Below are 23,644 nucleotides of genomic sequence, written 5' to 3'. Positions count from 1 at the left end.
TTGATTTACCGGTCTGTCTCTGTACCAGTACCATGCAGTTTTTATCACAATTGCTCTGTAGTACAGCTTGAGGTCAGGCATGGGGATTCCACCAGAAGTTCTTTTATTGTTGAGAATAGTTTTTGCTATCCTAGGTTTTTTGTTATTCCAGATAAATTTGCAAATTGCTCTTTCTAACTCTGAAGAATTGAGTTGGAATTTTGATGGGGATTGCATTGAATCTGTAGATTGCTTTCGGCAAGATGGCCATTTTTACTATATTAATCCTGCCAATCCATGAGCATGGGAGATCTTTCCATCTTCTTCGAATTCTTTCTTCAGAGACTTGAAGTTCTTATCATACAGATCTTTCACTTCCTTAGAGTCACACCAACGTATCTTATATTATTTGTGACTATTGTGAGGGTGTTGTTTCCTTAATTTCTTTCTCAGTCTGTTTATCCTTTGTGTAGAAGAGGGCCACTGATTTGTTTGAATTAATTTTATATCCAGCTACTTTGCTGAAATTATTTATCATGTTTAGGAGTTCTCTGGTGGAATTTTTGGAGTCACTTAAGTATACTATCATATCATCTGCAAATAGTGATATTTTGACTTCTTCCTTTCTAATTTGTATCCCTTTGATCTCCTTTTGTTTTCTAATTGCTCTGGCTAGGACTTGGAGTACTATATTGAACAAGTAGGGAGAGAGTGGACATCCTTGTCTAGTCCCTGATGTTAGTGGGATTGCTTCAAGTTTCTCTCCATTTAGTTTGATGTTGGCTACTGGTTTGCTGTATATTGCTTTTACTATGTTTAGGTATGGGCCTCGAATTCCTGATCTTTCCAAGGCTTTTATCATGAAGAGGTGTTGGATTTTTGTCAAATGCTTTCTCAGCATCTAATGAGATGATCATGTAGTGTTTTTTTCTTTGAGTTTGTTTATATAGAAGATTATGTTGATGGATTTCCATATGTTGAACCATCCCTGCATCCCTGGGATGAAGCCTACTTGATCATGATAGATGATCGTTTTGATGTGTTCTTGGATTCGGTTTGCAAGAATTTTATTGAGTATTTTTGCATTGATATTCATAACGGAAATTGGTCTTAAGTTCTCTTTCTTTGTTGGGTCTTTGTGTGGTTTAGGTGTCAGAGTAATTGTGGCTTCATAGAACTAATTGGGTAGTGTTCCTTCAGTTTCTTTTTTGTAGAATAATTTGAAGAGTATTGGTATTATGTCTTCTTTGAAGGTCTAGTAGAACACTGTACTAAACCCATTTGGTCCTGGGATATTTTTGGTTGGGAGACTATTAATGACTGTTTCTATTTCTTTAGGGGATATGGGACTCTTTAGATCATTAATCTGATCTTGATTTGGTACCTTGTATCTGTCTAGACAATTGTCCATTTTATCCAGGTTTTCTAGTTTCGTTGAGTATAGGCTGTTGTAGTAGGAGTTGATGATTTTTTGAATTTCCTCGGATTCTATTATTATGTCTCCCTTTTCATTTCTGATTTTGTTAATTAGGATACTGTCCCTGTGCCCTCTAGTTAGTCTGGCTAAGGGTTTATCTATTTTATTGATTTTCTCAAAGAAACAGCTCCTGGTTTGGTTGATTCTTTGTAGAGTCCTTTTTGTTTCCAATTGATTGATTTCAGCCCTGAGTTTGATTATTTCCTGCTGTCTACTCTTCTTGGGTGAATTTACTACTTTTTGTTCTAGAGCTTTCAGGTGTGCTGTCAAGCTGCTAGTGTATGCTCTCCAGTTTCTTTTTGGAAGCACTCAGAGCTATGAGTTTCCCTCTTAGGACTGCTTTCGTTGTGTCCCATAATTTTGGGGTATGTTGTGACTTAATTTTCTTTTCTTTTCTTTTCTTTTCTTTTCTTTCTTTCTTTCTTTCTTTCTTTCTTTCTTTCTTTCTTTCTTTCTTTCTTTCTTTCTTTCTTTCTTTCTTTCTTTCTTTATGGTTTTGTGAGGCAGGGTTTCTCTGTATAGCCCTGGCTGTCCTGGAACTCACTTTGTAGACCAGGCTGGCCTTGAACTCAGAAATCTGCCTGCCTCTGCCTCCCTAGTGGTGGGATTAAAGGCGTGCACCACCACAGCTGGCTAATTTTCATTAAACTCTAAAAAGTCTTTAATTTCTTTATTTCTTCCTTGACCAATTTATCATTGAGTAGAGTGTTGTTCAGCTTTCACGTGTATGTGGGCTTTCCATTATTTATGTTGGTATTGAAGATCAGCTTTAGTCTATGGTGATCTGATAGGATGCATGGGACAATTTCAATATTTTTTGTATCTGTTAAGGCCCATTTTGTGATCAATTATATGGTCAGTTTTGGAGAAGGTACCATGAGGTGCTGAGAAGAAGGTATATCCTTTTGTTTTAGGATAAAATGTTCTATAGATATCTGTTAAATCCATTTGTTTCATAACTTCTGGTAGTTTCACTGTGTCTCTGTTTAGTTTCTGTTTCCATGATCTGTCCCTTGATGAGAGTGGGGTGTTGAAGTCTCCCACTATTATTGTGTGCTGTGAAGTGTGTGCTTTGAGCTTTAGTAAAGTTTCTTTAATGAATGTGGCTGCCTTTGCATTCAGAGCATAGATATTCAGAATTAAGAGTTCCTCTTGGTAGATTTTACCTTTGATGAGTATGAAGTGTCCCTCCTTGTCTTTTTTGATAACTTTAGGTTGAAAACTGATTTTATTCGATATTAGAATGGCTACTCCAGCTTGTTTCTTGGGACCATTTGCTTGGAAAATTGTTTTCCAGCCTTTCACTCTGAGGTAGTGTCTGTCTTTTTCCCTGAGGTATGTTTCCTGTATGCAGCAAAATGTTGGGTCCTGTTTGTGTAGCCAGTCTGTTAGTCTATGTCTTTTTATTGGGGAATTGAGTCCATTGATATTAAGAGATATTAAGGAAAAGTCATTGTTGCTTACTATTGTTTTTGTTGTTAGAGTTGGAATTCTGTTCATGTGGCTACCTTCTTTTAGGTTTGTTGAAAGATTACTTTCTTGCTTTTTCTAGGACGTAGTTTCTCCCCTTGTGTTGGAGTTTTCCCTTTATTTTCCTTTGTAGTGCTGGATTCATGGAAAGATATTGTGTAAATTTGGTTTTGTCCTAGAATACTTTGGTTTCTCCATCTATGGTAATTGAGGGTGTTGCTGCGTATAGTAGCCTGGGCTGGCATTTGTGTTCTCTTAAGGACTGCATGACATCTGTCCAGGATCTTCTGACTTTCATTGTCTCTGGGAAGAAGTCTGGTGCAATTCTAGTAGGTCTGCCTTTATATGTTTTGACCTTTTTCCCTTACTGCTTTTAGTACTCTTTCTTTGTTTTATTCATTTGGTGTTTTGATTATTATGTGACAAGGGGAATTTCTTTTCTGGTCTAAATTATTTGGAGTTCTGTAGGCTTTTTGTATATTCATGGGCATCTCTTTCTTTAGGTTAGGGAAGTTTTCTTCTATAATTTTGTTGAAGATATTTACTGGACCTTTAAGTTGGAAATCTTCCTTCTCATCTATACCTATTATCCTTAGTTTTAGTCTTCTCATTGCATCCTGGATTTCCTGGATGTTTTGGGTTAGGATCTTTTTGCATTTTGCATTTTCTTTGATTGTTGTGTCAATGTTTTCTATGGTATCTGCTGCCCCTGAGATTCTTTCTTCTCTCTCTTGTATTCTGTTGGTGATGCTCACATCTATGTCTCTTGATTTCTTTTCTAGGTTTCTATCTCCAGAGTTGTCTCCTTTTGTGATTTCTTTATTGTTTCTACTTCCATTTTTAGATTCTGGATGGTTTTGTTCAATTTCTTCATCTCTTCAGTTTTCCTGTAATTCTTTAAGGGATTTTTGTGTTTCCTCTTTAAGGGCTTTTACCTGTTTAGCTGTGTTCTCCTGTATTTCTTTAAGGAAGTTATTAATGTCCTTCTTAAAAATCCTCTACCAAGCCGGGCATGGTGGCGCACGCCTTTAATCCCAGCACTAGGGAGGCAGAGGCAGGTGGATTTCTGAGTTCAAGGCCAGCCTGGTCTACAAAGTGAGTTCCAGGACAGCCAGGGCTATACAGAGAAACCCTGTCTTGAAAAACTAATAATAATGATAATAATAATAAAATAAAATCCTCTACCAGCATCATGAGATTTTTTTTTAAAATCTGAATCTTGCTTTTCCAGTGTGTTGGGGTATCCAGGAATCCCTGTGATGGGAGTACTGGGTTCTGATGATACCAAGTAGTCTTGGTTTCTGTTGGTAAGATTCTTGCATTTGCCTTTTGACATCTGATAATCTGTGGTGTTAGATGTTCTTGCTGTCTCTGTCTGGAGCTTGTTCCTCCTGTGAGTTTTTAAGGCTGTGTCAGCACTCCTGGGAGACCAGCTCTTTCCTGGCAAGACCAGTGCACAGAGGGTAGAGTAACAGCCCCACCTCCCGGGTGCAGATATAGGCTGGAAGGACCCTGTCCTAGCTGCTCAGCCACTTTTGCGGCCTGTGCCATGAAGAGCATTTTAAACAAGTGTAGCAAGCTGAGAAATGAAAAATTTTAAATATATGGTTCGAGTGTTAAGAGGCACCAGAAAGTAAAATGGAGCTGAATCCTGTGTTCAAGGATATTAAATTGAATTAAGGGAGTAGTGACAAGATCCCACCCATCCAAGTTTAGGTCCAGGCATGGTAGTATAAACTTTTAATCCTAGGAGGTAAAGACCAGCAGATCTCTGAGTTTAAGGCCAGCCTAGAACAGAACAAGTTCTAGGTGAAGAAAAATTTAAATCTAGTAGACCATATCTTTAATCCCAGTGCTTAGGAGACAGGCATGTAGACTCTGAGTTCAAAATCAGTCTACAGAGCAAGTTCCAGGACAGCCAAGCTTAGGCAGTGAAGGAGTTGAAAAACAGAAAGCTGGTGATAATGTAGTAGAACAAAGGGGGGGGGGGCACGTTCCAACTCCTGCAAGCAACGGAACTTGGCATCTTTGGCCATGTGGCTTTGGCTTTTGGCTTTAGAGTACAGAATAGAAGAGCCTACTTGGACAATTAATGCTGGTTAGCTGGAACTAAGAAATTAGTGGTGATTAAGAAGAGACCAGCATCACTGAGGTGAAATATTCTGGGATATGTTCTCTAAGAGCACAAAGAAGCTATGTTCGAGAGATAGCTAAGGTTATACCTTGTGCTGCAGCTATACTTGGTAGTGTGTAAGAGTCACCCAGTGGTACTGGTTGTAAAGCCATGAAGGGGCCATGAAGAGCAGCTGACATGTGGCACTGTGTGAGAGGTCAGGGAAGGCCATTGGTGAAGATGCAGCCTCAGTTGCAGTTGATGGCCCAGTACTGAAGGGGTCATGCAAAGGAGATGAGGCTTGGCACCCTAAAGAGAGCCTATGAGAGGCTATTGGTGAAGCCTAGTTGCAGCAGAAGACCCCAGTGTAGTGGCAGTGGAGTGGATCAAACTGACCTTAGAGTGCTACAGAGGGCAGAGCTTGGAGAAGTGACACCAGCCCTTTGGAACAGCCCAGAAGATCATGTGTGGATCCCAGACATTGAAACAAGAACCTGTAACATTGAAGTAGCATTGGAGACCACAAGATGTTCCAGATGCCAGAACCGTGGGCTATCTGCTGAGGAAAGGTATTAATAGGGAGTGGACCCAGCCCAGGAGAAAGAAGTTTGAGTCAACAAAGATGAAAAGGGAGTTGGAGATCTGAAGACTGCTTTGATTCCCAAGAGTGGTATAGCTGAGGCAAGTCTTATGCAGCCATGGAGATGCAGAGTTTGGAATTTTCCCAGCTGTTTTTCTGACTTGCTTTGGGAATTACAGTTAAGTGAATGGATGAATCTCAGCAGAGACTTTGAACTTTGGACTTTTAACATTGTTGAAACTGCCATAGACTATGGGGACCTTTGAAGTTGGACTAAATGTATTTTGCATTATGCTATGTTTAGGTATGGCCCCCATAGACTCATATGTTTGAACAAGCCTGTGGGGGCCAGGGAGTGGAATGTAATGGTTTGTATATGCTTGGCCAAGGGAGTGACACTTTTAGAAGGTGTGGTCTTGTTGAAGTGTGTGTGGCCTTGTTGGAGTGTCACTGTGAGTGTGGGCTTAAGACCCTCATCCTAGCTTCCTGGAAGTCAGAATTCTGCTAGCAGCCTTCAAATGAAGATAAAGAACTCTCAGCTTCTCCTGCACCATGCCTGCCTGGATGCTGCCATGCTCCCACCTTAGTGATAATGGACTGAACCTCTAAACCTATAAACCAGCCTCCATTAAGTGTCCTGGAAATATACCCAAAAGATGCCCCACCATACCACAGGGGCATGTGTTCCACTATGTTCATAGTGGCCTTATTTGTGATAGCCAGAAGCTGAAAACAACCCAGATGTCCCACGACAGAAGCATGGATACAGAAAATGTGGTTCATTTACACAATGGAATACTACTCAGCTATTAAGAACGAGGACATCCTGAGTTTTGCAGGCAAATGGATGGAACTGAATGAGGTAACTCAGACCCAAAAGGACATACATGGTATGTCCTCACTAATAAGTGGATATTAGCCCCCCCAAAAGTACAGAATACCCAAGATATAGTCCACAGAACTCAGAAAGTTCAACAAGCTGAAGTGCCCAAGTGAGGACACCTCAGCCCCACTTGGGAGGGAAAAGAAAGCTATCACAAGTGGGGAGGGAGGGAAGGACCTGGGAGGGAAGTTGAATGGGGGGGGGGAGAGGGAGGGGAACCTGATGTGGTATTGGGTGAGGGAAAAGGACTGAAGCCCTGAGAGCCAGCAGAAAGAATGGAAACAGGCAACCTTGGGAGATAGGAGGTTGGGGGGATCCTCCAGAATGCACCAGAGACCTGGGAGGTGAGAGACACCCAGGACTCAAAGAGAGGGACCTTAGATGAAATGCCCGACAGTAGGGAGAGGGAACTTATAGAACCCACCTCCAGTAGGAAGATAGGACATCAAATGAGGGATGGGGCTGCCATCCTACAGTCACAACTCTGACCATAATTGTTCCTGTCTGAAAGAATTACAGGGATGGAAATGGAGAGGAGCCTGAGGAGAAGAAGGTCCAGCGACAGGCCCAAAGTAGGATCCAGCTCAAGGGGAGGTCCCAAGGCCTGACACTATTACTGAGACTATGGAACGCTCACAAAAAGGGACCTATCAGCTGGTGAGATGGCTCAGTGGGTAAGAGCACCCGACTGCTCTTCCGAAGGTCCAGAGTTCAGATCCCAGCAACCACATGGTGGCTCACAACCATCCGTAACGAGATCTGGCGCCCTCTTCTGGAGTGTCTGAAGACAGCTACAGTGTACTTACATAATAATAAATAAATAAATCTTTAAAAAAAAAAAGAAAGAAAGTAACACCTTTTTTTATTAAAAAAAAAAAAGGGACCTATCATGACTGCCCTCCAAAAGACCCAACAGCAGCTGAAAGAGTCAGATACAGATATTTGTACCCAACCAATGGACAGAAGCAACTGACGCCTGTGGTTGAATTAGGGAAGGCTGAAAGAAGCTGAGGAGAAGGGTGATTACGTAGGAGGACCAGCAGTCTTAATTAACTTGGACCCCCGAGATCTCTCAAACACTGGATTACCAAACAGGCAGCATACACCAACTGATAGGAGGCCCCCAACACACATACAGTAGAGGACTTCGGGTCTGTGTTCATTTAGAGATGATGATCCTAACTCTCAAGAGATTGGAGGCCCCAGGGAGTTCAGAGATCAGGTAGGGTGGGGGGTGGGGACATCCATGTGGAGACAAGTGGGTGGGGAGGGAGTATGGGATGTGGAACAGTCAGAGGGTGGATTGGAGGGGGGAATAATACATGGAATATAAAAAATAGATTAATTAATAAAAAATTAACTAATTCTGCATAGCATATTATAAGCAGAAAAAAAAAAAAGACTTTTCTTGATCATGGTGTCTGTTCACAGTAGTAAAACCCTAACCAAAACACTGCAGAAATACACCCAGGTAAACCTCCCATACATATAAATCTTAAAAGCCCTTTGGAAAATCAGAGAAAACTGGCAGTTGGTTCAGGTGTGTAGTTTGGGGTATGGGGAAAATAGCTTGAGTATAGAGGATTTCTGGAATGAGAGAGGTTGTTCTCTATGAAACTGTAATGGTGAATACATGCCAGGATTTGTTAAAACTAATAGCCAGCCTGCCCACCAGCAAGAGTGAACCTGTACAAAAACCATGGGTGCTGGGAGGTAATGGTATGTGGGGATTGGCTCACCTATTTGGCAAATGCAGCATGGAAGGGATGTTGGTAGTAGGTGTGTGGGTGTGTACAGAGAGCCAGGGACATGTGGGATGGGGTACTACATTCTGCAAAATGAGCTAGAAAAATAAAGCCCTTAAAAACGTTATTTACTTGGGGATAGGAAAAAGAAGATTATTAGGCAAAATGGTAGAGTGAGACATGTACTGGCCGAAAGAGTTTTGTGGGTATGTGTCAGGGATGGTTGCTTTGTTTGATTTGGGACAAGGTCTTGCTGTGCAATTCAGGCTGGCTTCAAATATACTGTTGGTCCTGTTCAGCTTCTCTTCTTCCTCCCTCTCCTCCTTTAGTCTCCTTCTCCTTCTTTTCTTTCCAGACAGTGTTTCTCTGTAGCCCTGACAGTCCTGAAATTTGCTCTGTAGACCAGACTGGCCTTGAACACTGAGATTTACCTACCTCTGCCTCCTGAGTGATGGGATTAAAGGCTTTGGCTACCACTCTTCAAATCAATCAATCTCTCTCTCTCTCTCTCTCTCTCTCTCTCTCTCTCTCTCCCTCTCCCTCTCCCTCTCCCTCTCCCTCTCCCTCTCCCTCTCCCTCTCCCTCTCCCTCTCCCTCTCCCTCTCTCCCTCTCCCTCTTTCCCTCTCTGTCTCTCCTCCCCTCTTCCCCCCTTCCCCATCTATCTCTCTCCAACCCTCCCTCCCTCCCTCTGTATCTGTCTCTGTCTTTCTGTCTCTTATTTTTAAGTTTGAGATGAAGGTCTCACCGTGTTGACCAAGCTGGTCTTAAACTCTTAGGTTTAAGTGATCCTTTCTTAGCATCCCAGGCTGCTGAGCTGCATCTGGGTGTGTGCCACACGCCCAGCTAATCTTTTAAAAATAAAGTTCAGAGCAGAAATTAATAGAGGACAGAAAAATAAGAGAGGAAAGGCAACAAAACCCTAAGCTGTCTTTTTGAGACAAATAACACAATGGGCAGACCGGTGTAGGAGCAAACGATGGCTGGCGGGATGCCATGAGCATGGAGGCCTGTGCCACCAAGCCTGACAGGCTGACTCTTGGTGGAAGGAGAAAGCATTTCCCCTAGGTTGTCCTCTGGCTTCCACACACTCACTCTAGCACTACCACCCCCACACACACACAGAGACACACAAAGAATACATGCTAAAAATAATGTTAAAGATGGTTAGAGGGATAGCTCAGAGGCTGAGAGCACCCATGTGTCCACAACCTTCTGTGACTCCTGTTCCAGGGAATCCCATACCCTCTTTGTCCTCTGCAGGTAATATATATATATATAATCTGTGTGTGTACATTATATACATGCAAGCAAAAATACTCATGCACATAAATAAATCTAAAAACACCAAACATAAAACAGAAAGAAGAATCAAATTACCAAAAGCAGGGAGAAAGCAAAGATTATAGATTACTGGAACATTGGTAAGATTTGTTGGCCGAGTTAGCATTCCCATTGCTAATTATTCCAGAGTCAAGCATTCTGTCAGTTGCCTGATTTACAGCTGAGGGCACTGGCCATCATCTGAGCTTTGCCTAGCAGCCTAGGATGCTAACACATGGGTCCTTGGATAAGATTTTGGGATGTGGGACACCATGTTTCCTCTGATCCTCTTAAATTTGTTAAGTCCTATCAGAATATAAGAAAAAAAAAAAAAAGAAAATCCACCTTCCCCCCCCCTAATAAAAAGAAGAAACAGAGAAATTGATAACTAGTTTAACAGTCTGGAAAAAAAGCTATGGACTCTTGGCCAAACCCAACATTGTTCAAAACTGACAGGAAGGATGAGGAGTCTTGGCTGTCCTGCTCATCCCTGACTGTCCTGTAAATGTAGTTGACTCTGGTCTGTGGCTTTCTGAGTCTTCAGCCCCACCCTCCACACTACAGGATGGATGTCTCATTTCTTTGGCTTACTCTGCAGGGCTCTTCCCCTCATCTCTCTTTCGGGAAATTTGTCTATATATGTTGGCAGGGTCTGTGACCGTGTCAGCTTGTGTTCAGTTCCCTTAAATGTTGCCCAACACTGAAAATCGAGGGAGCTGCTAGCCAGTCCAACAAATATTTATAGAGAATCTGTTATGTGCAAACTGCTATGTTAGGGGCTCAGATAAAGAGTGAAACCTAGTAATCAGGGCAGGCGGTGGTCTAAGGTTAAGGATAGAAATGAAATACTTTGGGTCTCAGCAAGCTGGCTCAGAAGGGAAAGGCACTGATGCCAAGCCTGATGACCAGGGTTTAGTCCCTGAGACCTACATGATGGAAAGAGAGAGCCAACTCCCTGCAAGTTGTCCTCTGACCTCCACACATCATGGTGCCCACGTGCATACAAACACATCCGCACACACAACCAATCAATAGGCAGATAAGTGTAATTTAAAAGGCTAGTATTAGAAATGAAATGCTTTGAAGGCAAAAAGAAAAATCCAAGTTCCATAAATCATATTAGTTCTGTAGATTACAAGTCAATCATGGTCACAAAATCAAGTTTAGTGGATTTGTCACAGGCCTTGAAGTCACAGAGATGTGGCTGCTTTTGCTTCCTGAGTGCTGGGATGAAAGGCGTGAGTCACCATGTGCAGCTCTTGGAAACTGAACCCAAAGCCTCAAGCGTGCTAGGGAAATGTTCTGTATGCTCAGAACCTAGTTTATGGAAAAATTGCCTGCTACATTACTTATACTGGAGTTGTGGCACTATATTACTTTATTCTTCCCTTTATTTTAATTTTACATCTATGAATGAGTTGCCTGTGTGCCTGGAAGTGTACTGTGTGTGCACGTGCACAATGCCGGTAGAGATCAGGAGGAGGTCAGCTCCCCCTGGAACTGGAGTTACAGAGGGTTGGGAGACATCAAGTATTTAAAAAAAATAAATATCAAGTGTTTTTAATAAATAAATAAATAAATAAATAAGGGTTTCCAAGGTCTGAAAGAGTAGATCAAATGTAGTTCAGAACACTCAAGAAGTTTACTGAGCGGAAGATGAATGGAGCTGGGAGGAGGAGGGAAAGCAAGTGACGGTGGGAAACCCAGGCTCCCGATGTCACTGTGAATGGTAACCATCATTGTTGTGTCCTAGCAGGACCTAGTGGGCCTGTGTCCTCTGATCAGGATGCGCCTCCTGAAGAAAGGCCCGTGGGGGCGGATGTACAGACTTAGGACCTTTTGATTTTGCGCTATGTTAATGATTAATTGAATCCCTCTTGTGTATAGCTTATCAGCTTGAGATAGCTTATCAACTCTGGGTGCCCCCGTGGACTTTGACAGTTCCACAAACAGGTGACAGTGCCACCCAGATGGGTCCTGTGGTGGGGTGGCCCATCACTCCTCTTTCCCACTAGTGCTTTTGTTTGTTTGCTTATTTGTCTTGAGACAAGGTCTCTCCTAACCCACGTTGGGCTCATACTCACTATGGAGCTGAGCTGGCCCTGAATCCTTGCTTCTCCTATTCACCACCCAAGTGGTGATCATGGGCCATCATGCCCAGCTCCCCACTCTGCGCCCTGAGCCGTCCTCAACAACTGCTTAATGCAAGCTTTAGTAGCCCTGACATCCTGTCTGGAATCCCGTGGGATGAGGGTTTAAGCTCCCTATCCTCTTCAGAGCTTTGGGACAGCAGATCCTTATCTCTAGGTGGGCTTCTTATTCTGCTTATATACTCCTTCTAGGAGGGGCCTGATGGGGAACTGACCTTTCCTGACAGTCCATTCCGCTTTGGAGTCTTAAGTGAGTGACATAATGTCTGAAAAACACTGTAACTTTAACCAAGGCAAATATTCAGCGTTATTATAGAGTTGCAGGGGCTCGGGAGGGAATTCTGCAAGAGCTATCATTACCTCAAAATTACTCAGAAAGTAAATGAGAGGACCATCACAGGGTCTCCCTCTTACTCATTGGAGTACTGTAATTACAGAGTAAAGATAATTGAATTTCAGAAAAACAGAGTGGCCAGATGAGTCTGAGTGGGTTTTATATCTTTTAAACTTAAGACCTTGCATACACTAGGCAAAGCATTCACTATTAATTTACAGAAAGGGTCTCAGGTAGCTCAGGCATGGTCTCAAATTCATTAAGGGGCCCAAGGCTGACTTTGAACTTGTGATCCTTGTCCCCACTTCTCCAGTGCTGAATTACAGGTGAGCATTACCGGAACCGGTGTTGCTGGCCTCGAACTCATGGCTTCAATGCGGCCTAGGCATACACTGAACCAACAGTCCCCCCTTTACCGTTTGAGAAAGGATCTCACTAAACTGCCCCAGCTGGCCTTGAACTTGAGATCCTTCTGGCTCTAGAGTAGCTGAGATTATAGGTGTGCACCACCAGGACTGGCTATTACCTCACCAACCCCCAGCCCCACACTCTGGTGCTCTAGCCAGCCCGCAAGAGCAAGCTGCCATTGAGCTGAGTCCTTCCTGCCACCTGTTCTAGGGACATGGAGTTCCTTTCCTATCACTTCCTTTTTGAGGGAACTTTCCCCAACACTTAGATGCCATCTCTCTGCCGAACAAATCTAAAGATACCACAGCCAGCTGGACACACTCCCTGTGCTAGAACAGAAACCCCCGCCATTCCCTGGCTCCAGTGCCACTTGAGGTCCTTCCATGGGGCCCTCCCTGCCCCAGGTGACAGTTGGTTAAGCGATAGAGGAAATAATCCTAATATCCAGCTGAATAGAACAATAAGAGTTTAGTGGGTAGTTTATTTTTCTCAAGAAATTTGCATATCCGAGGCTCATAATCCAACACAATGGGCCCTTCCTACAGCGGAAGAGACTCCCTCCCAGGACAAACAAAACCTAAGGCTTGACCTCGCTTCTTAGGAATCTGATTACTGTGAGAAAGAGGTGGGAAACTCTGAAAAAAAAAATGAATATAATCTTTTATTTGGATCATTACAAGTCATTTTAATTCTTTTGGTTGGCTGGGGTAGGCAAAAGAAACGCAGTTTATGAAGCGCTCCATCCTGCTTACCGAATATTTTAGAATTGGAGAAAACAGAAAAGTCTCTTAAATTCATCAACAGTGTTAAAACCACAAATGTCTACCAAGAGAGGGGCACTCTCCCTCAGGAGCAACAGGATGGAAGGTCAGGCTGTGAGTTTCCCACAAAAGGGGCTAGGAAGGACAGATGGGAGGTTTCCAGAGAATAGCGGAGCCTGCAGGGCCTCCGTGAGTCAAGGATGGAATTCATCAAGGAAGGGTGGATGAAGCTAGAGAGAGCTAGGATGCGAGCCAGGGATGCACAACGCTGGAGGACCAGGTTGGCCAGGGTAACGACGCTGCTAGCTGGCGGCCCCACGTGGCAGGCCCGGGGGAGCGGGGCGGGGCAGCAGGCGGGGGCGGGCCCAGCGGTGACGCGCAGGGTATATGGCCGGGCATGCGCACGCGGCGGGGGCCGGACGTAGAGAGGGGGCGCGTGGCTGTCGGCGGGGACGCACCCACTCAGTAGCTGTGTCGCCGGCTGCCTGGGGGGGCCCTGGATAGTGAGGCTGCGTGGGCCCGACTGCCAGCTGGAGGACATCAGGTGAGGACCGACCGGGCGCAGGCAGGATGGGAAGTCGGGCGCCTCCGGGTTAGGGGGGACACCGGGTGGGGGTTGGAGACACCGGCACGCCGAGGACCCAGAGTCTTTTCGGGAGGCCGCGCACTCCCTGAGCCCAGTCCTGGTAGCACCTGATCTCCGTGCCACGGTGGCGAGGAGAAGGAGGTCACTGCGCTGTCCCTTCAGCTGCAGGGCCCGGGATGTGTGAACCAGAGAAGGACGCCGGGGAGGTCGATAGCTGCTCGGAAAGGCTGAGATGAGCTTTCTAGAGCCCCGGGACACAGAGCGCAGAGGAAGCGGAGTAAATGGGTAGATCAGATGCTCTGCGGCGGCGGCTGCTCAGGGGGCCCTGGTGTCTGGTTCTTGCATCCCAGGAACCCGTGTCCTTCTCCCTGCCCCACGCCAGGCCACCCTCTGGCTGGAGAGTGATGCCGGATTCTTCTGGTTGGTTGGGCAGGAGTGGATAACCTCAAGGGTGGCACCGCGCTGAATTCTCCCTTGACTAACGGCAGCGATGCCTCTTGGGCTCACTTAGGTTGGAACTGACCAAATTAGGTGGTCTGGTTACCGGCTGCTCCCTCTTGGAGTTTTAAAGCTATAGCTAAAGTAGCCATCAGACTCACCTTGTGATTCTGAGGTGAATTCTAACCAGGAAAATTGCCTCTCTGGGTTGTGGGTTCAGCTTTAAGAATCTTCTGTCACCCCGGGGCCTAGATTCTAAACTGATCGGTAGTCTAAATAGTTACGTGGCTTGTGTGTTCAAGAGAACTCTCAGTTTAGTTTGGTGAGGGGTGGAGCGCTTTCCTGTGGCCTAAATGGAAGGATAGAGGCAGGAGCACTTTGGCAGGCCCCTCTTCGTGAAGTAACCTGGCTTTGGAATTGTAGCATTAGCTTTTTACCCAGCACTCCCTGAGCCCAGTCCTGGTAGCACCTGATCTCCGTGCCACGGTGGCGAGGAGAAGGAGGTCACTGCGCCATCCCTGGTCATTGGGATAGATAGATTTGCTGGAGGTGTTGGTTTTAGGGGACGATAGAAACTGGCTCCAGAGTGACTGTCTGGTCACTATTCTGGTTCAGGTTAGTACCGAGACCATCCTGAATTGTTTATCCAAAAGATGTACAATTCCATACTCCTTACCTATTAAAACAAATCTTCAACACTGAGTGAGGGGTTCCAACGTGCCTCCTTGGCCAAACAGCCAGAAACATGTCCAGAATCACAACTTTTGACAACTAGAATTAAAAGCCATCTAGTCCCCTTTCTATTGGTGTCTTAGTTGAGCTCTTTGCTTAGTGGTTCAAAGTCAGGAGGCCGTGTATGGGTCCTCTCTGTGTGACTGTTTTATCATTGTGACTAGAGACACTGAACTGACCCAGGATATGGGTTCTTCCAGAAGGACCATGGCAGAACACTTCTTGCTGCTACACCTGGCATTCTGTGGTTCACCTGGACAGTGCAGAGGCAGAAACAGGGATTAAAGAACCCAGAAGCTGGTTAAGCAACCAACCGACTTGAGAAGTGGCAGAGCCTATGTAACTGGCCTTGCATGTAGACAAGAGGAGAGTTAGAGGCTCCTGGAGATCCATCACGAGCTCTTTTCCAAACCCAGGGTTGATGCAAAAGGCCCAGGTCCCACGTACAGTGTTTGGTTTGTGCCCCTCAATGGCCACTGTGGTGGGTGCAGGCAAAAGGCTTACTCTGCCTTTCAGGCAGACAGTGGCAAGTGGGGAATTAAGTAGCAACACAAGAGTCTCCTTGCTGGTTGGAGTAGTTTAGAGAAGGGAGCTTGTTTGAGGTAAGGCACAGTGGCAGAGTACTCAGGGCTTTGGAGCTAGATGTCCAAACCCCAGCCCCATCACTCTCCAATAGCCAGTCTGTTCTCACTGACTGGTGGAGCGTTGTGGTCATGTCTGGAATGTGGCTGACGCCTCAGTAGTGCCACCATTTTTGTGGGTTAGACTGAGAGGTTTTGAGTCCCGGCTGCTCAAGAGGCTGGGTTGTAAGGACGGTGGAAACCTAGACATAAGGTAGATTGTCTCCTCCTTAGCAGGGTATAAAGTGTCCCTTGTCCTCCTGGGAGACTCCTTTTCTGTGGCTGACCAGGGGAAAAGCGCACAGACTCATTGGGCAATCTTAGAGAAGATGGGCGTTTTCCTACTGAAGTCTAGAGGTTCTTCTTTCTTCTGAGACTGCTCCTCCTCAAGGCTTAGTGATGGCCAGGAAGGACCCCATGTCCTCTCCATCCCCCGCCCCCACCCCTGTTTGTGTAGGATACTTTTCAATCACCGGATGGGTCCTGGTTTCAAAGACTTCTTACCTCCTTCCTCTTTTCTTCCCTGCACCCCACATGTGCTCTTCCCCGACACCTCACAACCCTACCAGATGTATTCTTTCTATTCCATTTAATGCCAAAAGAAAGTAACACCTGGCATTTGACAGAACCACAGGCTGTCTTGTTGTCTGGAGTGACTTTTACAATGAAAGATCCTGGATTCAGAGAGGTTAATTGATGTCCTCGAGACACATTGCTTACTAATGACAGATTTTTGGGGGGATTACCAGATAATTGTTCCCCCCCCCCCCCGTGCGTGCCCCTTTGGTGAATTTACTGAAAGTTCTGTCTTTTTCTTGGCACACTGGGAAGGGGGCCAGTCACTGCTCAGCACCGCTGGAGTAGTTTGGGGAAAGCTCTTTCATTTTCCTTCAGGCTCTGGAGGAAAGAGAGGTTCAGAAAGAGTAGGGAAGGAGAAAAGGTTCATACTACCCCCACACCCCCCACCCCTACACACACACCTTGGAGTGTAGGGCCTTCTCTGACTTCCAGGCTGGCGGCTGTCAGAATGCCAGGAGATAAGAAGTCCAGAGTCTGCTAACTCAGGACTGATGCCAGCCAGGGCCTCATGCTTGCCCATCACAAGGACTCCAAACCCCAACTGCCATGGAGCCTCCAGAGAGGGCCCTTGGTTCATCCAGACCAGCTGGGAAAGCAGAGCCCCCTGCTGGACCTCCCAGAAGGCCTGGCAGGTACGGCATTCACCTGTCAGGGAAGCCCCGGCGCCTAACCCTGGCAACCAGAGCTCTGCGTTCCTCAGGCCCTCTAACTTTCTACCAGAGCATGTCCAGGAGAGCCTAGAGTTTGGAGGAATGAAGTGAGGCACCTAAATGTATTATGGTCGACTGCTAAGACATCCCATATTCATATGCAAAGACCCATTAAAAGTTGTCAGTTAGCCAGGTGGTGGTGGCCCACGCCTTTAATCCCAGCACTCGGGAGGCAGAGGCAGGTGGATTTCTGAGTTCGAGGCCATCCTGGTCTACAAAGTGAGTTCCAGGACAGCCAGGGCTACACAGAGAAACCCTGTCTGGGAAAACAAAAACAAAAAAAACAAAAACAAACAAAAACTTGTCAATTTCAATTAAGGGGTGAAGAGTAGTGAAGTGCTTTTGTTATTATCTAATTATTTCATAAGACGAGGGAGGGGGAGTGTTTCTCAGTGGTTAGAACACTTGCCTAGTCTGTACAAGGTCTAGGTTTCTTCCCTTGGTGCCGCAGGGTTGGTTTGTTTGTTTGTTTGTTTGGTTGGTTTTTCAAGACAGGGTTTCTCTGTATAGCCCTGGCTGTCCTGGGACTCACTCTGTAGACCAGGCTGGCCTCGAACTCAGAAATCCGCCTGCCTCTGCCTCCCAAGTGCTGGGATTAAAGGCGTGCGCCACCACGCCCGACTTTGTTTGTTTTTGTTTTGTTTTTAAATTACATGGTTTATTTGCTCCTGCACATGTCCGTGGGCACGTGTGCTTTGTGCACAAGTGAAGGCCACAGGACAACCTGCTGAGTCGTCTCACTGGTCCGATACAGAGTTTTAGGACCTTTTTTTTCTCCTAAAGGCTCGAATGTGTAACTTTCAAAGGTGTGTGTGTGTGATTGGGGTGCTGAGGGGTGGCTCAGTGGATAAATGTGATGTCGGGTTCAACATCGGAATTGGAGACCCAGGACCCACAGAGTGAAAGGAGAGGACCAACTCCCCCAAATTGTCCTTGGACTTGTGCTTGTGTGTACACAGGCACACAAATACCTGCAAAAAGATAATTTTAAGAAGTCCTCTGTGTGTTTGTAATCATTTAGGTTCACCTTCTCCCATTACAAAGGCTAACACTTTGCCTTTGACCACATCATGACCACTTTGGGTTAGTCCTCTGACTAGACTTGGGAATTGTCAATGAAAATCACAGCTCCTTATCACCTGTGATCCCTTGTTTGTGGTGCTGGGGTCTGAGCCCAGGGGCTTGTGTACATGGGACAGTGTTCTGCCTGTGTGTTGCGTTTCCAGCCCTCTTCCTTTTCTTTGTGAAATAAATAATTTTCACTAGGCTCTATGTATAGACATGTGGCTCAAAGATCAGAACAGTCATAAACGAAAGCATTCGTTGTCCTGTTCCCCCACCATCCCTTTTTCAAATAAATGTTCTTGGGCAGTGTTCCAGATATTGCCTCCCAAGGTCCTAGCAGCAGTAGTAGTACCTGGCTATTCAGGCACCTGTGTTACAGCTGTTACTTTGTTGGAGCTGTGTAGTGTTCCATTGTAAAAGTGCTGTCCATCATCTTTTACATCTGTGTTAACCCTGGGCATTCTGGGCTGCAATGAATGACTTTGCACACAAGCTGCACTCCCAAAGCATGTAGAATAAGTTTTATGAAGTGGAATCCCTATGCAAATAGTTAAATACAGCCTTAGCAAAAGGTTAGATGCAACTGTCTAGTTAGCATTCATTTTTTAAAAAAGCCATTTCCAAACTATTTAGAATCCTATTTCTTTTAGGTGACCCCTAATTTGAACTAGTAATTCTCTGGTTTACTTTTGTTACTCGGGTAGGTTATTCATTTTCATGCTTTAAATTTTTTAATATTATGTGTATGAATGGTTTTCTTTTTCTGCCCCACTTTCATGCAGTGCTCATAGAGGCCAGGAGAGGGTGTAGGGCTCCCCTGGAGCTGGACTTACTGATGGTTGAGAGCCACAAGTATAGGCTTGTTGGCTATAATATCATTCCCCATTAGGCTTCACTTTATTTACTTATTTTGACGTCTTGTTTGTTTGTTTGTTTTTAACCTTATAAGTGTGCTTGGGCAGAAGTAGTTGGAGACTAGAGGAAGTCATTAGTTTCCCTGGAGCTGGAGTTACAGGCCTTTCCTCTTCTCTTCCTTCTAAGGGCAGGGCCTCATCCCATGCCTAGAATTTATATGGAACCCAGAGTGACTTTGAATTTACAGTGATCCTCCTAAATGCTGGGATTACAGGTGCGCCACCACACCCAGCTGTTATTTTCAACTTAGAATACTGACTCTAGATGTACCCAGGAGTTGTAGAAATAGATTTCCTTACTCCAGGGTCCATTTATCAAGAGCACGAAGTCAAATATTGGCACAGCATCATAAGCTGTAAACCTATGTCACAGTCCCTGCACTGATACCCTTTCTCTGTGTCCAGAGTCTGATGTGCTGCCCACCTCACACTGAGTTTCTCCTTAGGGTCTCCTCCCAGCCCTGGTCTTCTTTTTTTCTTTTTTCTTTTTTTTTTTTTCCCCCTAGGGTGTGGTCTTACATTTTGAGCAAGAGTGTTGTCTAAGAGTGGTGATTTGCTTTTTAGAGAATCATAATAAGCATTCATTGTGTGTGCGGGCGTGCGCACTCACATGGAGGGGGAGGGAGAGGGGGAGGGAAAGAGAGAGAGGGAGGGAGGGAGAGAGAGAGAACACCACAGCTTGTGGCGGTCAGAGGACAACTTCAGGGTTGTCCTGTCTTTCCACCTGTGCTTGTTTGTTTGTTTATTTGTATGTTTGTTTGTTTCTACCTCTCCCCTCACTGCATACACATGCTTGCTGTTCTGCAAGCTTCTGGAAGATTCCTCTGTCTGTGCCTCCCATCCTGTCGAAGGAGTGCTAGGATTACAGATGAATGTCTTCACACAGGCATCCAAATGTTATGATAGGAGCTCTGGGATTGAACTTAGGATGTTAGGCTTGTGGGCTAGTGTTTTTACTTGCCAAGGGATCTTGTTTTGCCCCCCACCCCCAGTGAGTTATCTTGACTCAGGGTTCCTGGGGAGGGGACCATCTTGCATTTAGGCTCTTCTTTGCCACAGGGAGGAGAGAGGAAGGGTAGAGCCAGGTTAGATCTTCCTAGGAACAGTGCCTTCTGCTCTGTGGTCATCCTAGGCTGAGGCCCAGGACACTTCTACACAGAGCCATCAGTCCTTGTTCTGAGATGTAGACCCATCAGGAAACTGGATGAAGTCCCTACATATGGTGTTTGCTGATTCCTTGATTAAATTGCTGTGTGCCACAGCTCCTCACTAGTTACCGCCTTCCGGTTTGTCACTGCAGCCAGTGCTTTGAGACTATACAGTCCTGTTTCTCCGGGCACCATGGCCCGCCAACTGTGGCATCCATCTGTGGACCTTGTTTGCACAGTAGTTACTGTGTGTTTGCCTAATGATTCCATTTCTGTCTTTCCTGCTGCATTTGTTAGTTGGGATTCTGCTGAAAGGGAGAACTGCCCCTCGTGTTAGATTTGATTCTGTGGGGTAGGATCTCATGGTCATTATTCATGACTCGCCCCTCTCATTTCCTTCTGCCTCTTGAGGTATCCTCGATTGAACCAAGAGCTCCCGTGTTGGAAGCAAAGGCTCTCCCTGAGCTGCACCTATCCCTGCCCCTTTGAAGGGTGTCCTTGTCATCCTTTGTGCTCTTTAGATAAGCCCCTGTCTTCAGCTTCCCTGGCAGTTACTTTTTTAATGTCACAAGATAATCCTTCACCTTACCACTGCCCTCCTCCACCCCTTCTTGAACTAGCCTGGTGGAGAGTCTAAAGTCTAATTTGCTAGATGTGCCATTACCCTTTTAGTAGACAAAGCAGGGAATGCATAATGACACTAACCGATATGTATGTACTTGTACCTCTGGGTATGCGGATGATTTAGAAAAATCTTGAGCAGGGTCTTATGTGGCCAAGGCTGGCCTTAACTTGCTATATAATTGAGAATGGCCTTGAATTTCTAATTCTGCTAGGATTACAGATGTGTGGTTTACTCAGCCCTGGACTTTTTTTTTTTTTTTTTTTTTTTTTTGAGACAGTTTCTCTGTGTAGCCCTGGCTGTCCTGGAACTCAAGGTATATAGACCAGGCTGGCCTCGAACTAACAGAACAGTGCTTTGCTACTGTTGGGATTAAAGGTGTGTGCGCCACCGAAGCTAGGCCAGTTATGCCTTAAACTGAGTTATGTCCCAGCCCCTCTGTTTATATTTTAATTCATGTCTATATTAATATTGAAAGGACTGGGATCGACACAGGACACACCACAACCAAGTTCTCAGCACAATGGAGATTTGCCCCAGAGGGACAAAGGACAGGGAATAAGAGACAAAGGACGTGGGAGAAGGGAAAAGGAACTAGGGAGAGGAAGTGATATTGTCCCTGAGGGACAAAGGACAAAGGACTATCTCTGCATAGGAGACAGCCTTGGCCCATAGGCAAATGGCAGTTGATATAGGTAAAGGGGGAAACCCTGTGTTGGGATGAGCTGGTTAATTTTAATTGGGCATGTTAATAAGGGTAACCAAAGGGGGCTTTTGATTGCTGGGCTTCAATACTTTGAGAGCTGGACCTTGGTAGTCAGCCTCAGTAGAAGGAAGAGGCCAAATAAGGGACTAGCCCGAGGTGACTAGCTTTAGGAATGTAATCTAACAGTTTGGCAAGGGGGAGAGGGGGAAAGGGCAAAACCTGCTGGTGCCATGTTTGCCATGCCCGGGCCTGCTAGATCCCTTCAAATACCTCTTATTTCAACCAAACACCATAAAGTCATCTTGTTTTTAAGCCTTTCCCCTGTTACTTATAGCTTTCTTCTTCAACAGTGAGAAACTCTGAACGTTTGTCATTATACCAACCTAAACACACACTTGTGTGTGGACTGTAGATGGTGACTTTATCGAGCTTTGTTTTAATTTTTTTATTTTTTTGGTTTGGTTTTTTGAAATAGGGTTTCTTCCGTGTGGCCCTTGGCTATCCTGTAACTCTCAAATACACAGAGTTCCTCCTACTTCTATCTCCCCGGTGTTGGGATTAAAGGCACATGCCACCACCGCCCGGCCTTCACTGAACTTCCTGATGATAGATTCCAGAGGTAGAAGCTGGTGTCCCTGGCTAACAGGGACGTTTGTACCTACAGTGTCATCGGGATATCATCCCTTCTGATTGCCCCTCTCAGCCCTCCGCTGTCTGCGCATCTATCTATCTATCTATCTGTCTGTGTATCTATCAGTTTTAAAGCTCAAAGACTGTTTTATTAGAGTTTGAAAGAAAAACGGGCCAAGTGATATAAAGCTGACACTTGCTGGAAGGAAGAGAATGAAGAAAGGAAGAAGAAACTCAGGACATTTCAGCTATAGAGATTTACAGGCAGCCTCGGAAAGAGTGTGGGGAGGGTCTTCAGAAAAAAGAGAAAAAAAACAGCCAGAGTGTCTGGGACAAGTCTGCTTAGAGTTTTGGCTGGTATCCACAGAGGAGATAGAAATGGGAAAAGGGAGGTATACACATACTCAGTCAGACATGTATGTATATGTGTGTGTATATCCTTTTAAATTAGAACTTAGAAAAAAACTGAAGGCTTAGCAGTGAAGACACTAAGTAACTGCTACATTTATCTTTAAATTTTTTCTTTTTACATTGATCAACTGCTTGTATGCGCTCACACGCACACCCGTGCAGAGGTCAGAGCATAATTGGCTAGAACCAGTTCTTGCCTTCTCTTGTGGGTTCTGAGGATGCAGCTCAGGTGGTCAGGCTTGAGGCCAGTGATCTCACCTGCTGAGCCATCTCCCCAGTCCACGTCTCTCTTCTGAGATGGGATCTCTGTTTAAAACCCAGGCTGGATTCAGTCTTACCCATCTTCCTGCCTCAGTGTCCCCTCAGTGTTGGCTTTGTAGGCATGTGACACTGCCTGGCTTGGCATATGTCCTAAGCAATAGTCTTATTAACTTCATAGCGTCAGTAGTATTGTAACTCATAGAACATACTGTAACCTGATGTTAAAAGGCCAGAGGGGCCGCCTGCGTGAAAGCTAATCAACACCAGCCACAGTCAGAAACCACTATCCTGAGTGTCCTCTGCCCTCTCTACTCTAGTAGTCATGTGCGTGATGTTGTCAGTAGGACGGGCTAATGGAGGTTCATCCAGAGTAGGGGGGAGCTCAGAGACGCGCTCAGCTTGGGGCCGCCGCCACCTGTGACCAGAACTTGCCATTTATAATTTTAGGAAATGGAAGTGTGTGGCATTGTATATGGAAACTGGGAGGCACGTTAGTGCAACACTATAGGTTTGTGATCACCCATTTTGTGATTTCCCATTCCTCTTGGCCTGTCTAGCTTGCTAAGAGCCCTACAAAGCTAACGTCGAAGCGCCAACCTAAGTTCTTTTCTGGAAGGGTGGCTTGCAAGGTTGGAAAGAAGTCGGCTCCTTGTTGATGTAGGATGGATTTTTCCTTCCTTTGGTTGCTAGCCAGGGACCTCATTCAGTTCCTAGAAAACCCTCTCTCCCTATTTCCTAATATCTCTTGTTTTTGTTTCTGGGACAGGGTCTCTTGTATCATAGGCGGGCCTCAAACCTTGAACTTGAGATTCTTCTTCCTTCACCACCATTGTTGGAATTACAGGCAGGTGCCAGCACACAGATTGTATTAGGATGGAAGCCAGGGCTTTGTTTATCTTAGGCAAGCACTCTACCAGTGTAGGCACAAGGCCAGCTCCCTTTCTCCCTTTTAATCTTTGAAGCAGGGTCTCCTGTAACCCGAGCTGGCCTTGCACTCACTG

General features: G+C 45.4%; 2 protein-coding genes across 5 annotated transcripts in view; one reads left to right on the top strand and one right to left on the bottom strand.

Annotated features, from left to right (window-relative positions):
• Positions 1 to 13,122: 13,122 nt before the first annotated feature.
• On the bottom strand, positions 13,123 to 20,208 carry LOC147001910 (uncharacterized). The gene is made up of 4 exons (XM_085828868.1): positions 20,143 to 20,208; positions 16,578 to 16,801; positions 14,407 to 14,517; positions 13,123 to 14,048 (listed from the first exon to the last, which is right to left on the bottom strand). The coding sequence occupies exons 1-4, from the start codon at positions 20,206 to 20,208 to the stop codon at positions 13,307 to 13,309; spliced, it is 1,143 nt and encodes a 380-aa protein (XP_085684994.1). The 3' UTR covers positions 13,123 to 13,306.
• The window catches only part of Slc39a14 (solute carrier family 39 member 14), a 48,267-nt gene continuing 38,252 nt past the window's right edge, over positions 13,630 to 23,644 (top strand). For 3 of the 4 annotated variants that reach the window (XM_029468887.2, XM_021181712.3, XM_021181710.3), the window contains exon 1: positions 13,677 to 13,765. The gene's annotated coding sequence lies outside the window, so the exon portion shown is untranslated. Of the gene's footprint in view, positions 13,766 to 23,644 lie in introns of all 4 variants that reach the window. The other variant, XM_021181711.3, reaches the window with a different exon arrangement.

Source organism: Mus caroli, unplaced genomic scaffold (assembly GCF_978045245.1).
Source record: "Mus caroli unplaced genomic scaffold, Mus_caroli_1 scaffold_12, whole genome shotgun sequence".
Lineage (NCBI taxonomy): Eukaryota > Metazoa > Chordata > Mammalia > Rodentia > Muridae > Mus > Mus caroli.
The sequence above is the reverse complement of the archived record's forward strand: the minus strand, read 5'-3'. Positions and strand labels throughout refer to the sequence as shown.